Source organism: Cuculus canorus, chromosome 1 (genome assembly GCF_017976375.1).
Source record: "Cuculus canorus isolate bCucCan1 chromosome 1, bCucCan1.pri, whole genome shotgun sequence".
Lineage (NCBI taxonomy): Eukaryota > Metazoa > Chordata > Aves > Cuculiformes > Cuculidae > Cuculus > Cuculus canorus.
The window spans coordinates 157,440,817-157,457,204 of record NC_071401.1 but is presented as its reverse complement, the minus strand read 5'-3'; the positions used below and the strand labels follow the sequence as shown (position 1 = coordinate 157,457,204).

The window sequence follows — 16,388 nt, the reverse complement described above, 5'->3', positions numbered from 1 at the left end:
TGACACTCTTCCCTATTTGTCATATTCAGTGGTTTGTGGGTTTTTTTGCGAACCTACCTGGATGACAGGGTTTCTCCCTGACTGTAAATTCAGCTGCCACAACCCTTGGTGCTCCTGCTCAACGGATCTGTAGTTGTTGCCTGAAAAAAGTAGATTTCCAAAATTATCTTTCTGTCACTTTTCAGTATTTATATATATATATATATATATATATATATATATATATATATATATACTGCAGGTAGTTTTACATTATTTGGGGCACTTGCTTTTTTATTAAGTATTGGAAATAACGTCTTTTCAATTTTTTAATGCTGCAAATGAGTAGCTGTTTTTTTATTAAGCGACTGGATTGAGATGAATTCAGCTTTCATTTTACACTTGAAAGCCACAGAGAATTGTTTAGAGGGAATATTTCTTTTGGAAATCCTAGTACTGCAATATTATTGGTTTTCTGTTAAATGCTGGTACGTTTCGTCTTAGGGAGTCTTCCTTTCTCTGTGTCAGGAACTTGGACTCTGCAGCAAAATCTGACCAATCCAGAGCCTCCGCACACCATTTTCTTTCCCTTGTTTTTCTCCCTTTCAGCCATTTTCTGTTACTTAACCTTGGGGGGGGGGGGGGGGGGGGGGAGGAGAGAAGGTCTTGGGAATAGTACTTTGGGAATTAAGGTAATCGATATGATTTATTCCCCACTCACCACCCCTCCTCCTTATTTGTTCATTGATATAGGATTCATGGTTTTCAGAAGGTTTTCTAATTTGGAGTAGATTAACAGTGTGATTGTAAAAATGAGTCTTGGCTAAAGTAAACTCACTTCCTTTTAGTGTCTGCAACAGTGAGAAATCTATTTGCTTAGATAAATCTGTTTATGTATCTTTATGATAACTTTATAGATAAATTAAGTAAAATATTTATTTTAATATTTTATATAGTTAATCTTTAGTATCTTCTATAAGCCAATGCCAGATTACTTGCATTTCAGGAGAAGCTTTGGGTCAAAAATGCTGTGGTTTTGCATGTTCAAGAAATCAATTATTTTTGAAGAATGGGAATTGGGTTTTGTTGATCTTAATGTCTATTTTTCTTCCAGCATTTTGAAGACCTTGGGCTATTTCAATAAATATATCATTACTTGGACTAATTCTGTGAGTTGCATGCTAGAATTATATAACCCACTAATACTCCACTAGATGAGAGGGAAATTCACCTGCAGGTTTTTGGGTTTTTTTGCAAGAAGGATGAGCTCGTATTAACTCTAAATTATAATGCCTGAGTGTGAAGAAGTTTTGGGGTGCAGTGTATTATGAAGGGTTGCTAATAATAGCCTATCATAGCTTGTCCTAGTAATAAGGAAGAATTTCCTCTGTGGCTTTTGGAATCTGCAACAGCCTCAGATGGTTGTAGCAGTCATATGGGGAACATTGGTAGAATGATAGTTTATACTCTGAACTTTGCTCTTCTTGCCTTACATAAGTGATAAATCCTGTCTGGGATCTTATAGTCTGCATATGGTGTTGAATCACCTAACTATAAAAAATCTTTTCACAAGTTATGAATAAGAAATTATATCAAGAGTATTTAATTAGGCTGGGTTGTTTTGTTTTGTGTGCTGCTTATTATTTGTTTGTTCGTGTTTGGGGTTGTGTTTTTTTTTTTTTTTTGCAGAGAAATTACTTAAGGAATTGATAGACATCTTACACTTGCTATAAAATTCAGAGAGAACCTGAACATCGATTAAATGTGGTGTAGATCCTGCAAGAGATTTGTTAAAACAAACAAAAAAAAACTCACAAAAGAGAAATAAAATGGAATTTGCCATAGACAGTTAATTTGATGTAACCTTTCTTTAGTCTGAGACACAAGTGATTTAGTGCAAGTTTTCCTAACTTGAAGTTAGTGTTGAAGTGGGAATCCTCTGGTACCAGCCAGATCCAGCAGCATTTCTGTGTTTTATGCAGGAGAGCCTGAGCTAATAAGTGCTGCCAGATAGAAGGTGGCTGTGTGCGAGTCCAGCGTGCTGATAAGCTGAGGACTGCCTTGCAGACTGCTGGTGCTTTGCCCTGTGTGTCTGTTGGCCATCATGCAAGGTGATTTTAGATGCCCAGTAAGATATTTGGCTGAGACTTTTCCTTGCTATTTTGCAATCCTTTGTAAGTGATCTGGCACTGTTGATATCATCTGGCTCAAATCTCACCTTGGAAGAATGTACTTCCCATAAGTCCAGTGGGCAAAATTTGTGTAACCACTGAGGTCCTGGTGAAATACTCCCAATCATCAGAAATACGTAAAAGATCTGATCAAAGCATCTTTCTGAAACACAGACATTAGAATGGGTCCTACTTGAATCTACTAGTTTCTTAAGCACTTGAAGATATTTTTCCATATGAAAAAACAGATGAGGTTTTCCTTTGAATTAACTATTGTAATGTAAAAACTTTTACAGAGACAGTGTGGTTTCCATGCAAATCAGTATATAAAGGTAAATCCTAAGCATCCTATGACATTCTTTTCAATTTAAAATCCTTCTTCAGAATTGCCTCACAAGTTGAATCATCTGCTAGTTACATTCTTCCATAATCACAAACAGTGAAACCTGAGTTCAGCCAGGATCAATGCTGTCTTGCTGCTCCTTTCTTATAATTTCTCTCCCTCTTTGAAGTCTTGTTCTATCTTCAACTTCACATAAGTATCTTTTAGACTGTAGATGTACAAACATTTTTGAAGTTTTCATGTTTTATCCTGAACTTTAGTATGTACTGTTTGTCAGATACTGTGACGTGGTTGTCAAAGGGGAAGATCTGTTCTCAGCAAAGCTCTTGCCACAGTAAAAATTGCTAGTAGTAAAAAGGCAGTCTACTCGAGGACTGTAACATATGAACAAATGCAAACCAAATCTGACTAAAACCAGCTGATAGTTTAAAACTGTAAGCTCGATACAGTTGTAAAAGAGGATACTGTTCTAAATGTCATGAGAAGCAAACAGCAGAACAGACTGACATTTGTTAATTTTAAATGAAATGGCATTGCAAACTTTGTGTTAATTAAAAGAGAGAAGCACCTAGATAATCTGATAAAGTATAACCTGATAAAATGTCCTGCACATCTGGGCTTGGTACTAATTAGAGAATAAAGGACTCAGAAGATGGTACAGAACATCCTGGACATCTGCGTTAGGGGAAGACATCATTAATCAGACCTTGTTATAAGATCAGCCAACTTCACAAAGAAGCGTAAGAATTTTCCCCCTTCAGAAGCAGATCCCCTGATCACTGACCATGGGTGATAAAATAGCCTCATGTAATCTCTAACTAGTGATTTGCAGAGGGAAATACTTTGCATGCATTTGCTCTGTAACTTTATGTAATAAATTGAGTGCAGAAGCTCCTGTCAGGTGTGGTGAGATTTGTGGAAAATCCGCAAGCATGCAGACTTGCACAAATCTGCAATAAACTCAATGTCTCAACTTGGCAAGTGAGACTGGTTATTTGCATACCTGGTAATATATCTGACTTTTCACAAAACAATACCTTTGAGAGACAAGCCCTTTTAACTCAGAAATAATGTTGTTAGTGCGCTGTGTGTTGTAAAAGATGCACTGACTTAGAGGTCCTGTAGTTGAGCTAAACAAGTATTTCTGCAGCTTTTTAAAAGTTAGGAAGATTAAACATAGCATGAACCACAAATCACTGTAGCAAGTACTGCTTGTTAGCACATAAGGTTCTTCATCATGGGAAAGTCCAGGAGATTAAACATTTCTTGCCTCTTTAATCTCCTTTACCCAGGGACAGTTATTGTTTATAGGATAGTGCTGTGGCAATGAGCGTGCTACTGTCCTGAGAGACAAAGCAGAGCTGTAGTGAGTAGCAGTGCTAGAAAGGATACCTTCCTGACTTTTGGTGAACAAAACATTATTCTGTAACTGCTAAACTTTGAAGCTTTAACCTCTCTCAGGAAAAAAAAAAGTGACCTTTACCACTCTGAGTACTCATATAATACAACAGTAATAACCGAAAAAAGGAGATGTGAGAAAAAGTCACATTTATTCAGAAATGGGGGGGGGGGGGGAAGCACCAAAACACATAACCTCAGAACTCTGAAAAATGGTAGTGTATGCAAGCACCAGAAAGAAGAGCAAAAGAATAGCTCTAAGTATGGTGAGTGCCAACTGCACCTCGTTGGCAGGTAATTAAGATCCTGAGATATCTACCTGCAGTTTGTCCAGGATGCACAGACAGTGAAAACTAAGCACAGTGTAAACCAAGGAGCAGTATAAATTAAAACAATTAAAAGAATACAAGAGGAAGATAACGATCAGTCCTGGATCAATAAAGCATTCAGATGCAGAGATGACAGTCAGTAAGTAAATTCTAATAGTTACAGAAGTGTTAGAAACTTGGGGGGAAGAATAGAATCGGTTTTAGCTTCTAACTCCACAAGAAGCCATTCAAAGATGAGCACTTTGTAGCCAACAATATATATATATAGTGACTATTTGAGAAAGGTATAAGCATCCTGCTTCTCTCTGCTCCTATATTTTTGTATGTTGTCCTAAGCACACCACTCTGGTTCATCAGGGATGATGAAGGGATGATCAGTAAAGCTATACAAAATGTTGGCCTGTAATAGATTCAATCTATGAGGCCATTAAGATGGAGGAATTTTTTCCAGAGGGTATATGGGAGAATTTTCAGTATATATTCAGTATAGTCCCATGGATTTTTAGCACAGTATGCCAATGTTGTGACATACAAGTGGATGAATGGTATAAGAAGTATGAAGGAAAAGGGCTGATGGATGTTTTCTGAGACACAGCATTTCAGAGGCAGCCAAAAATTAAATGCATAGCACTCCATGTGTTTCGGACAACAATTCCATGAACTGAGCTCTGAATAGTTTAAGAATTAATTCAGACTACAGATAGTCTATCAAAAGCAGGTGAGATCCTCACTGTACCAACACAACAAGTAGCCTTTGAGAATTTCTGTATACTTTGCTGCAGTCAACAAGCTCACTGTCAAAATCACCGTCACACTGAGATTAAAGTTATTCTAAGGAAAGAATCAGGCTGGCTACAGTTCAGGTTAGTTACAGAACAAAATAATGCATTCAAGAAAGCTCTTTTCTCTCTCTCTCTCTCTCTCTTCTTTCTTCTAAATAAAGAATGGTGCTAGTTTTTGAAAATGAATATTATTTTCATTAGTTGTACCAGTTTTGATCTTTCCATCAGTTCTCCCAAGCAGAATCACTGGGCACATGGTTCATTTTTAAGGAAAAGGAACATTTCAGGAAGAGGGAAGCTCATTTACTTGGATCTGGATGAGTCCAACTCCAGAAGAGTTTGTTTTAGAAGGCTAAGAGAGGTGAATACACAGGCACTGAAGAAAGTGAAAGGGAGATTGGTGTTTGGACGTCTCAGGCTGCTTTGATAATCTTGGTCTGGGCAAATGTAAGACAGAAGTTTCACCAGACCAAACTGTTGTGCCATCTCTGCACCCAATACCTGAAAACTCCAACAGTCACCAGCACTGTTAGGCCAATTGTTGCTGTTTCACTGGTTGTGTAGGTGGGTGCACGCAGAGTTCGAGTTCACCTTGTGGCAGCACAAGTGGGGTCTACAACAGTCAATTTAGTGTGACATAGTCACACTGTGAGAACCGAATGGCAATAGTTATATATGTGCACGCGTGTGTGTACGTAGTTCTTACACATTTGCAAATACCTGTAACTTCTGGCATCTTTAGACTCAACACAAATAGAAAGCTCTTAACTTACCCCTAAGAAATTTATCTGGCTGGATGGCCCTGGCATGAATAGAGCTAAGACAACATTAGATGTGTTTTAAAATACATTGCATTCTATGAACACAAGTATACACTGGCTTTTAAAAACATCCAGATGCTGATACTCTGTATCCTTTAGAGTTTTAGGGATTTGAATTTTGCTACTTTTTTAAAAAAGCAAGCACATTAGAAGTAACATTTAGGAGTTACAATTCATCAGCTATTGGACTAAAATACAATTTAAAGCCCTCGCCAATTCACCCCACTATCTCAGTAAAAACGCAAAACTCTTACTACACTATAGAGCACAGCCATTCTCACCCATGTCCCCCAAACAGGTAAAGCAGAGCACTCCATGAGGCTCCTCCTGGTTTTTGCTGTTGCAAAAGGGATCATATCCAATCCTTCCTCCCCCTTGATATGTCTTGCCATATCTGTTTCACTGATCCATCAATGCTAGTGATGTCTTTACTTAACATTTGGGTTTTGGAGTTGCTAGTTACTTTTTCTTTGTAAATATGATAGTGTTATCTGACACACACGCTAATGGATTGATCAATTGTAGATTTGCTAGTTTAAATGTAGGAATCAAACAGAAAGCTAACTGGAGGTGTTTGTAGGAAAGTTACTAAGCAGAAAATCCAAAAGGGTCTTATGTCAAGGAAAAAAAAAATAATAATTTCCCTACATGCTTTAGTCACAATTCCAAAACGGATAGTTGCCCGATTATAAAATAGATTACACCAGTAGATTTACACAATTTCATAGAAGAATGCTGAAGAGTTTTGAACAAGGTTGTGTCTGGTGAGGAGGGAAACAGAAAAACAAAAGGAAAGCTAAAAGATAGCACTGGATATTTAAAGGAAAAAAAACAAACATGCTGCCTCATGTTTCTGTGTTTGGGAAAAAACTAATATATATATATAAGGATATATATGAGTATATGTATCTTCTAAAAGGATACTATACATATATATTTGCATAAGTATCTAGTCCACTTTCTAGGATATGAGGGAGGAGTGATAAAGGGAGAGGACTAGGTAAATTACTTACCCTAAAAATGTGTAAGCCATAATGATTAATAAATAAGAAAGACACATGGGGGGGGGGGGGGTTGCTAATGAAAAACTTTTTTTTTATTTTCCAAAGAAGCTGCATCAAATTATGCCAATGAATATCTTCTGTAAAGTAGTTCTTAGTATATATATATTAAAAGGAAATTGGAACAGAAACCGCACTAAAACAAAATTCCTGAAAAGTTTTTCAGTAAATTCTAATCTTCATACTTCTTGAAAACTTATTTCTCTTTACTTCAATGTTTCTTTATTAAATGGAAAAATATTTATTTCCCTAATCACTAGAAATTTGTGAAAAAACTATATTGTTAAAAAAATATCCAAACAAAACACCAAGTACCCCAAAATACTTAATTTTCCTTTTAAAATCACATTTAATCTGTGTATAAATTAAATATTTTCTGTGTAAGGAATTAAAGTTAATTTCAGCAAGTCTGCTTTAAGTCAGAGAAGATAGTAGTAATACAATACTGATCTGTATTTGGTTGTGAACTGATAAAATAGCATTTATACTTTTGTTGGCACATGTTTAGGAAGGCAATAACTTGAGGTTTAGTGAAACTATAGGGATAGTCTTTCATTTTCCTTAAGGTGCTGAGCAAAGACTGAGCTCTGGCTTCTCAGAGCATTCACAGAACAAAACGTTGCAACTTGTGCTGTCTCCTTATGGTCTGTTCTACTAGAATTCTTAGGCTCTCAGCTCTTCTTGCAGTGCTAAAAATATGGTTGACAGGTAAAGGTATGACACAAAGACGTGTTTGCCTGTGTATCTGCGTGTGCTGCAAGAAATAAAAAAAACAAACCAGACAACCAATCACGTTTTAATCTCTACGGGGAAAATACTACGTTACATTTTAAAAAGAAAAGGAAACAAAACAAAACAATCTAATCACAAAGATTGAGTTTCCTTCCCCTCCTCCTTTAAGCAGCACGTAGGACTTAGCAAAGGAAAGAAGCTGCAGGACGGAGACTGATAGAGATTGTTTAAATATACCTGGGGGAGGTCTCAATGCAGGCAAATACTAACAACTACAAAATTAATAAGCAACATATAGAAAGTCCGAAGCGTAAGCGGAGCAAGGCTGGGTGGGTACGTGGGGACCAGCAGCGGGGCGGGGCGGTGGCGCCGAGCGCGGCCCGGGATTGGTCGGATTTTGCCGCAGACCCACGGGCAGCCGGGAGGGACGGGACCGAGACCCCCGTAGACCGAAACGCGGGGCGTCGGGCCTCGCCCCTGACACCAGCGTAGAACCAAAGCTGCCTCGGGATAACCACCCGCGCAGGGCGTACAGACTAGACGGGACGTGGAGGGAAATAAAACAAAACGAGCCAGGGCAGGCAGGGGCAGCGCGTGGGGCGACGCGAGAGTGGGAAGAGCGGGGCGGGAGTCCAGCCCCGCTGGAGAGAGGCAGAGCCACCGTACGCGCCCAGGGGGCCGGGGCCGGGAAAAACGGCTCGGCTGCGGCTGGCAGGAAGCCCGTGCCGAGCCGCGCGGAGGGCGCCCGGGGGCGGTGGGCGGGGAAAGGGCGGAGACTAAGACCGAGCTCCCGCCCCGCGCCTCCCGCGGCAGTCCTCAAACAGGTCGGCTCCCCGGCAATATACCGCAGCTCCGCGGCTCTGGTGGCGTCCGTGTCAGCCTTCAGGTAGTGCTACCATGTCTGGCAGAGGCAAGGGCGGAAAGGGGCTCGGCAAGGGGGGCGCCAAGCGCCACCGCAAGGTGCTGCGCGACAACATCCAGGGCATCACCAAGCCGGCCATCCGCCGCCTGGCTCGCCGCGGCGGTGTCAAGCGCATCTCGGGGCTCATCTACGAGGAGACGCGCGGCGTGCTTAAAGTCTTCCTGGAGAATGTGATTCGCGACGCTGTCACCTACACCGAGCACGCCAAGAGGAAGACGGTTACTGCCATGGACGTGGTGTACGCCCTCAAGCGCCAGGGTCGCACTCTCTACGGCTTCGGCGGCTAGGCTTTAATCTTAAACATTACCCTTTTAGAATACAAAGGCTCTTTTAAGAGCCACCCACAAATTTCACTACGAGAGCTGATTATTACTACAGAACTATACAACGGAAAGTTATAGCTCTAAATCATGCAATATTTTCGGTTTAAGGCAATGTAGTGTTCTGCCATGTATATGCTATGATTAAAGCAATTTCAGCTGTTTTTAGGAAAGTGTGGGGGCTCTTAAAAGAGCCTTTGGGTTATAGTTTATATTTGCTTCATTTGGAGCTGGTGTACTTGGTGACAGCCTTGGTGCCCTCGGAGACAGCGTGCTTGGCCAGCTCGCCGGGCAGCAGCAGCCGCACGGCCGTCTGGATCTCCCGCGAGGTGATGGTGGAGCGCTTGTTGTAGTGCGCCAGGCGCGACGCCTCGCCGGCGATGCGCTCGAAGATGTCGTTGACGAAGGAGTTCATGATACTCATGGCTTTGGACGAGATGCCCGTGTCGGGGTGCACCTGCTTCAGCACTTTGTACACGTAGATGGAGTAGCTCTCCTTCCTTGCTCTCTTTCGCTTCTTGTCTCCCTTTTTCTGTGTCTTAGTGACGGCTTTCTTGGAGCCCTTCTTCGGTGCTGGAGCAGATTTCGCCGGCTCAGGCATCCTTAAAAGTTACTTTCCGAGCTCTTCACTATCCCTCAACAACATCGAAAATGGCGCCTCCCCCCTCTATTTATAAGGGCGTTATGCAAATTAAGGGATTGTAATCGCTTCGTTCCTATTGGAGTGAAAAATACCAGCGTAATTACAGTCACTTCCATCCTGTAACCGTCACAGGTTTGAAGCTGCATCTACACCGTCGCTGTGCTTTTCATTTACGGCAATACCGCGACTGCCTTCACTGGGAAAAAGATTTCATCTAGATACAAAATAAAGCTGCATTGTGTTTAAACAGTAATATTTACTGAAAACGACCGATTCTGATACAGTGAGAATTTTACAGTACTGCATTTCTTTCATAACAAAGTATAGAAAGTTCTACTTTGTGGCAGGTTTTAAAGTCTGAAATGGATAATGACTCGTGATTTAACATTACAGGTGTATCAAACACATGTAAACTTAAGTTCAGTAATAAACAGCTCTCGTAGTGAAATTTGTGGGTGGCTCTTAAAAGAGCCTTTGTATTTTAAAAGGGTAATGTTTAAGATTAAAGCCTAGCCGCCGAAGCCGTAGAGAGTGCGACCCTGGCGCTTGAGGGCGTACACCACGTCCATGGCAGTAACCGTCTTCCTCTTGGCGTGCTCGGTGTAGGTGACAGCGTCGCGAATCACATTCTCCAGGAAGACTTTAAGCACGCCGCGCGTCTCCTCGTAGATGAGCCCCGAGATGCGCTTGACACCGCCGCGGCGAGCCAGACGGCGGATGGCCGGCTTGGTGATGCCCTGGATGTTGTCGCGCAGCACCTTGCGGTGGCGCTTGGCGCCCCCCTTGCCGAGCCCCTTTCCGCCCTTGCCTCTGCCAGACATGGTAGCACTACCTGAAGGCTGACACGGACGCCACCAGAGCCGCGGAGCTGCGGTATATTGCCGGGGAGCCGACCTGTTTGAGGACTACCGCGGGAGGCGCGGGGCGGGAGCTCGGTCTTAGTCTCCGCCCTTTCCCCGCCCACCGCCCCCGGGCGCCCTCCGCGCGGCTCGGCACGGGCTTCCTGCCAGCCGCAGCCGAGCCGTTTTTCCCAGCCCCGGCCCCCTGGGCGCGTACGGTGGCTCTGCCTCTCTCCAGCGGGGCTGGACTCCCGCCCCGCTCTTCCCACTCTCGCGTCGCCCCACGCGCTGCCCCTGCCTGCCCTGGCTCGTTTTGTTTTATTTCCCTCCACGTCCCGTCTAGTCTGTACCGCCCTGCGCGGGTGGTTGTCCCGAGGCAGCTTTGGTTCTACGCTGGTGTCAGGGGCGAGGCCCGACGCCCCGCGTTTCGGTCTGCGGGGGTCCCGGTCCCGTCCCTCCCGGCTGCCCGTGGGTCTGCGGCAAAATCCGACCAATCCCGGGCCGCGCTCGGCGCCACTGCCCCGCCCCGCTGCTAGTCCCAGCTTTCCGCTGGTGGGGAGCCCGATGAGGGAGGTTTCTTACGCAGGGCTCTCTTTGTTGTCTTCGGCTTGGCGACTCCGGCTACTGCGCTCCCACAGCTGCACTCTCCTTCTAAGAGCATCCGTGGGGGCCGGATACCGAGCGTTCAGCATGGAGAGACCTGCAGGTCGGTGTGAGAGGGAGCTGGGAGCGATGCCCTTTAGCAGTAGGGAAAATGGTCGATGGCGGTCTTCAGAGGGAATAATTTGGCTCTGAGGCTCCAAGGAAGGCAACTCGGAGCAGCTGCGCTTCGTAGAGCAGGAAGAGCAGCTCGCCCTTCTCTTCAGCCACCCCCAGTCCCGCTGAGCGATCCCATGGGCAGCGCCGGCCGCAAGGCGCTGGGCTCGCTCCCAGCTTCTGAAAGAGAGAAGAGCAGCGGGATCCGGCAAGCGAAAGAACATCAAATGCCTTACCAACCAGATGCCTCTATGACACCTGAAAAATTAACTCTATTTTTTTTTTTCTCAAATGAGCAATCCAGATTTTTTACTGTGAATTTCATACTTTTGCTAGCAAACCTGGTGTAGTTCGTGCTTACAGTATGTTGGACTGTATTTCTAAAGTGGATTAATAAATACTGAGTTATGAGGCTCTGTTTTTTAAATTAAATGTGTTAAGATTGTAAATGTTATTTATACTATCAGAATAGAATTTACATGGCTATAGTACTCACCAACCTATATTAATAGTATTTTGTGCACTCCAAATATGTCTGCCTTTTAAAGATTATTGATATATTTCTGAGTTTGTGGAGTCATTTATGCGATTTCATTTCTAAACATAATTTATGGAACTTATGCAGCATCTTGGTGGAATATATTCCCTAGACTCATGAGAAAAATGTGATTGAGTTATTCATGTATTAAATTACAGGTGTCCAAAAAGAAAATGCTGGCCATTTCTATGATTATCACTGTGAATTCCATTTTCACTCTAATTTGTTTCAGATAACAGTTTGAGTGAAAGAATTACTACTCAATACATATAACAAGCCCACAAAAGTAGTTTTAATTTAGATTATGTGCATTTTCTCAACTGAACAGTTGATAAATGGTTGTAGTTTATTCTGTCTGGGAGGTTTGTCACTAGTAGGTATGTCAGGCTGACCATCTAGCTCCACCAAGACTGCTTTGTTCTTTAGAACTGAAGATCTCTGTCTAGGTATGTTTCCTGAAGCATTTTTAAAACAACCTTCTGAGTATTAATGGAATCCTAAAGGAATGACATTAAATCTCTTAGGGTGTCAAAATTATAATTACTACATAACTCTTGCTAATTACAAGGTGACTATCCTTGTATAACTTTTCCCTCTAACCACTGAAAAACTTGAAAATTGTCTTTAAAAAAGAGTCCTGGCAGAAATAAGTGATGCAGAAGGTGAGACAAGTGGATTACATGTTAATTAACTGTAGACCTCTTTTCCTAAAGTGTGGATCACATTGGATATACTTTAATATCTTGATTTCTGTATAGTTGTCTTGCCTGTAGGTTGCTACAGTGGCCACAGACATATTTCCCAAGTGTTTCTGTTAGTGATGTTGCCAATTCACCCGCACAGATGAGAGAGTTTTCTTAGAAAACAATGGTTAAAGTGGAAAGAAAATTTTGCTGCTAGGTATAAATTCTGTTGAAGTTGCTTGTACTGTGGATTTAATACAGTAAGTATTAATTGGACCAATTAATCATCCAGTTGCCAGATTACATAAACTGTTTTTATTCAGGTATTTAGAAACACAGTACAAGTTATATGAGAAAGAAAATCTTTACAAAACCCTGCTTAACTAAAAAATAATAATCTATAACCTTTTAAGTGTGCTTTAATCAGGACAGTGGTCCTGCCTTTGTTAAAATATAATATATACTGAAATATATTATATTTTCATTACTGAATAAAAAATACTGAAAATGTAAAATTTCATTTTTGTTACAGCAAGCAAACAGCTCACCATAAATGCACAAGGAAGTACATAAGTAGTAAAACACCCACCCACAAACAAACATGTTAGTTTATTATATCCAGTTGGAAAGCTGCTCTTAATTTTCTTAAGAGCTTGTAAGACAATCCAAATTCATGTCTCTGCTGCAACTGTAATAGTAATATGCAAACTAAATCAGGTGAGATATTCTTACTAGGGTATTATTAACAGTATAAATAAAGTAAAAGTGAAAAGGAATACAAGAGCCTTCAATGTTATTTTTAAACTATGAAATTCTAAGACTTCTGATTTGTAAACTGACATTGGGTTATCCCTAAAAAGAGGTAAGACTTAGAACATTTAGAGGAGCTTGTTTGGAATTTTTTTTTTTGCATTGCAAGTTCTTGAAAACGTGATGATATATTGGAACAAAGTGATGCAGCCAAGGAGCCATATAGTATGGATCTCCTCCTTAATAACGTTTGTTGTATATGTAAATAAGAGAAAGCTCATTTATTTAAACTCACTTACTACATTCTTTTATCCTGTGAAATTTGCTTGAAAGCCACGAGTCTTTAATACCAGAACATTTGCCATTACTCTTCATATAATCCATTCTACCTTACATCTGATACATGGGACATCTACCTTTAAAGGCGAGGCCTCAATGGTGATAGCAACACAGGGTTCAGAGCTGGTACAACTGCTAGTGGCTAAAAACAAAACCAAGGAATATTAAAAAGTGGACCCAAGTATCACAGAGGGGGAAAGTCCAGTTGCTGAAGTGAGCCAAATAGTGCATGAAGTAAGAAGGGTTTAGAATGAAATTGTGAAGAAAACAATCAGTTTCTGGTCAGATGACAATAAGAATTTTGAGATGTGCTGGCCTTACCTTCACACTCACAGAAGGGCAGGACCCTCTCATAGCTCCAACTCTGATGCCTACATATAGGAGTTTTTTCACAGATGAATTCCACTCCTGGATACAGATGCTCCCATCCTTGTGGGCTTTCTGGGAAGTTCCAGTGCTTTGATATAAAGATATGTGTTTGTGGGCCAGAAATCCCATCATTTTCTGAGCTGCATAAAAAGAAATATGGCCAGAAGGTGGAGGGAGGCAGTTCTCCCCTTCTGCTCTACTCTCATGAGACTTCACCTTAAGTAATGCATCCAGCTCTGAAGTCTCCTGCACAAGGAAGACATGGACCTGTTTGAGTGGGTCCAGAGGAGGGCCACAAACATGATCAGAGGGACAGAACACCTGTCGCATGAAGAGACTGTCAGGGTTGTTCGGCCTTGGAAAGAGCAGGCTCTGGAGAGACCTTATTGCAGCCTTTCAGTACTTAAAGGGGGTCTATGAGAAAGAAAAGAGACATTTTACAAAGACCCTTAGTGACAGAACAAGGGGCAACAGTTTTAAACTAGAAGAGAATGTCTCTTATGGATGTCTCATCCCTGGAAGTGTTCAAAGTCAGGCTGGATAAGGCTTTGAGCAACCCTGTCTAGTGAAATTTGTCTGTGCCCACAGCAGGGAGGTTGGACTAGATGGTTTTTGACAGTCCCTTCCAACCCAAACAATTCTATGACTACAATCTTCTGACATGTAGAAGACCTGTGCATATTAAAACACATTTTTTTTATGTAATCACAGATCTTCAGGAAGACAAGCATAAGTGTCAGGAGATATATAGCTGCAGCTACTGAAGATCAATAAAACATCATAATGGAAGCATTACAGTTCTAAGTGTATCCACTTGCAAACAAAACACTTAGGTGCAGATATTGTCAACACGTCAGAATAGTCTGGTGCTCCAGACAGCTCTTTTCCTTTGTTTCTTCCCACAGATGATCTCCAATATCCCAATTTGGCCATGATACAATCATAACCAAAAAGCCTCTCTGCTGCAGGTTGGGGTTGGGCAGGATCTCGCTCTAGGTTCTGTTTTTATTCCTTCGGGCCCACAGCATTCCTCCTTCTCTCCAAGATATGGAGAGGGTAGAGGTGCTGCACAGAGGGGAGTTATGGTCTCAATGCAATGTGCTGCAAACAATCAGGTGCAGCTTCTAGGAAAGTCCTAGCAAGAGGAATTAGCTAAACAGTCTTTATCATAATTCATAATACCGACTCCAAAGGGTTTTAAAAGTGTGCTATTATGTGATGCCTGTGCCAGCAATATAGAAGATTAATTCCAATGATGTTGTGTGCTGTTAACTAATGTAGCAAGGAATAGCCACGCACAGCCACAAAATTTAACAAGTTTGAAAACCATTAAAACAGGAACATAGTTTCTTCTGAATAGAAAGATGTTATATTGTTGCAGGTCTGCGTAGTTAAAGATCTCTATCAAAGCGAGCCATTTCCTCTAAGGCATTTCTAATTTTATTTCTGAATACAGTTAAGACACAGGGAAACTTTGCATCTTTAAAGAAGAAAAGCCTTTCTTGGTCCTAAATGATAGTTATGCAGGCTTGGGGTGGCCTACTTATTTTTAACACTACATAGCTTCTTCCACTCCTCATGTCCTTTACCTATGCCCCCCTCCCCATTTCACACCCCTAGTAGCCTGTAAAACCACGAAAGCCGAGATTAAAAGAAATGTTCAAAGAGAACTAATAAATCCGCTACAATTAGTTTTCTTGCACTTAAAAGAATAATGTTAGAAAGCAAATACACAGAAAATACTCAGATTCCTCTCAGGCAGGAACACTTTAAAAACAGTTTAACATACTGCCACTGTTTTTAGCTCTAACAAATACAGCACATAACACTTTGCACCAAAGTGCTTTTGCAAAAAGCAACACAACTCTTTTCTGAGGACGTGGGTGGCTCTGAAAAGAGCCTTTGGGTTATTATGATACGTTGAGAGTCTGAATAGCTTTGCTCATGGAGCTTACTTGCTTTTAGCCTTATGACTCTCGGTCTTCTTGGGCAGCAGCACGGCCTGGATGTTGGGCAGCACCCCGCCCTGCGCGATCGTCACCTTGCCCAGCAGCTTGTTGAGCTCCTCGTCGTTGCGGATGGCGAGCTGCAGGTGGCGGGGGATGATGCGCGTCTTCTTGTTGTCGCGGGCCGCGTTGCCCGCCAGCTCCAGGATCTCGGCCGTCAGGTACTCCAGCACGGCCGCCATGTAGACGGGAGCTCCAGCCCCGACCCGCTCCGCGTAGTTTCCTTTCCGGAGGAGCCGATGCACACGACCCACGGGGAACTGCAGCCCGGCCCGCGACGAGCGCGACTTGGCCTTAGCCCGGACTTTGCCTCCCTGCTTTCCGCGGCCCGACATAGTACCGGTGATCAAAAAACCCCCACAAGCTCTCCCTCAGCACGTAAGACTGAAATAATCATACTGACGCAACGCGTCTTCCCCTTTTATCCCTTCCTCGGGCAGGATCAGCTCTTGGTGATTGGCTAACAGCAGACTTTTCGCAAAGAACCAATGAGAAGAAGGATTGTATTGTGACCAGTCAGAGACAAAGACACAGCCCCGTGGGGAGAAGGACCAATCGCATTCTACAAGTTAGAGGCCGCGTATTTGCATAACAACCCTATAAATAC

At 42.3% G+C, this 16,388-nt stretch overlaps 4 protein-coding genes across 6 annotated transcripts; 1 reads left to right on the top strand and 3 right to left on the bottom strand.

Moving 5' to 3' along the window:
* Positions 1-14: 14 nt before the first annotated feature.
* Positions 15-16,182, bottom strand: LOC104057266 (histone H2A.J). Of its 3 annotated transcripts, XM_054072841.1 has the most exons (3): positions 15,731-16,144; positions 10,923-11,276; positions 6,941-7,638 (listed from the first exon to the last, which is right to left on the bottom strand). In XM_054072841.1, the coding sequence occupies exons 1-3, from the start codon at positions 16,114-16,116 to the stop codon at positions 7,548-7,550; spliced, it is 831 nt and encodes a 276-aa protein (XP_053928816.1). In that variant the 5' UTR covers positions 16,117-16,144; the 3' UTR covers positions 6,941-7,547. The 3 variants fall into 3 exon arrangements, with proteins under 3 accessions (XP_053928719.1, XP_053928816.1, XP_053928628.1); XM_054072744.1 differs by lacking the exons at positions 6,941-7,638; positions 10,923-11,276 and adding an exon at positions 15-140 and having other exon boundaries at positions 15,731-16,182; XM_054072653.1 differs by lacking the exon at positions 10,923-11,276 and having other exon boundaries at positions 6,946-7,638; positions 15,731-16,182.
* On the top strand, positions 8,179-9,020 carry LOC128853175 (histone H4). The gene has a single exon (XM_054075784.1). It carries the CDS (start codon positions 8,514-8,516, stop codon positions 8,823-8,825), a length of 312 nt encoding a protein of 103 aa, XP_053931759.1. The 5' UTR covers positions 8,179-8,513; the 3' UTR covers positions 8,826-9,020.
* Positions 9,042-9,504, bottom strand: LOC104057260 (histone H2B 7). The gene is given in 1 exon segment (XM_009558597.2): positions 9,042-9,504. A coding segment is annotated over 1 exon segment (426 nt). The 3' UTR covers positions 9,042-9,078.
* On the bottom strand, positions 9,571-10,494 carry LOC104057264 (histone H4). The gene has a single exon (XM_054075588.1). The coding sequence runs from the start codon at positions 10,320-10,322 to the stop codon at positions 10,011-10,013; it is 312 nt and encodes a 103-aa protein (XP_053931563.1). The 5' UTR covers positions 10,323-10,494; the 3' UTR covers positions 9,571-10,010.
* Positions 16,183-16,388: the final 206 nt, after the last annotated feature.

What these genes read in the sequence shown, in the direction of transcription:
- LOC104057264 (XM_054075588.1), bottom strand. Translation starts at nt 10,322, where the DNA reads ATGTCTGGCAGAGGCAAGGGCGGAAAGGGGCTCGGCAAGGGGGGCGCC.
- LOC104057266 (XM_054072841.1), bottom strand. Translation starts at nt 16,116, where the DNA reads ATGTCGGGCCGCGGAAAGCAGGGAGGCAAAGTCCGGGCTAAGGCCAAG. An exon ending in AGTCATAAGGCTAAAAGCAA is followed by an intron (nt 11,277 to 15,730) that starts GTAAGCTCCATG and finishes TCTCTCTTTCAG; the next exon opens with AAGCTGGGAGCGAGCCCAGC. An exon ending in GACAACAAAGAGAGCCCTGC is followed by an intron (nt 7,639 to 10,922) that starts GTAAGAAACCTC and finishes TATTTCTTGCAG; the next exon opens with CACACGCAGATACACAGGCA.
- LOC128853175 (XM_054075784.1), top strand. Translation starts at nt 8,514, where the DNA reads ATGTCTGGCAGAGGCAAGGGCGGAAAGGGGCTCGGCAAGGGGGGCGCC.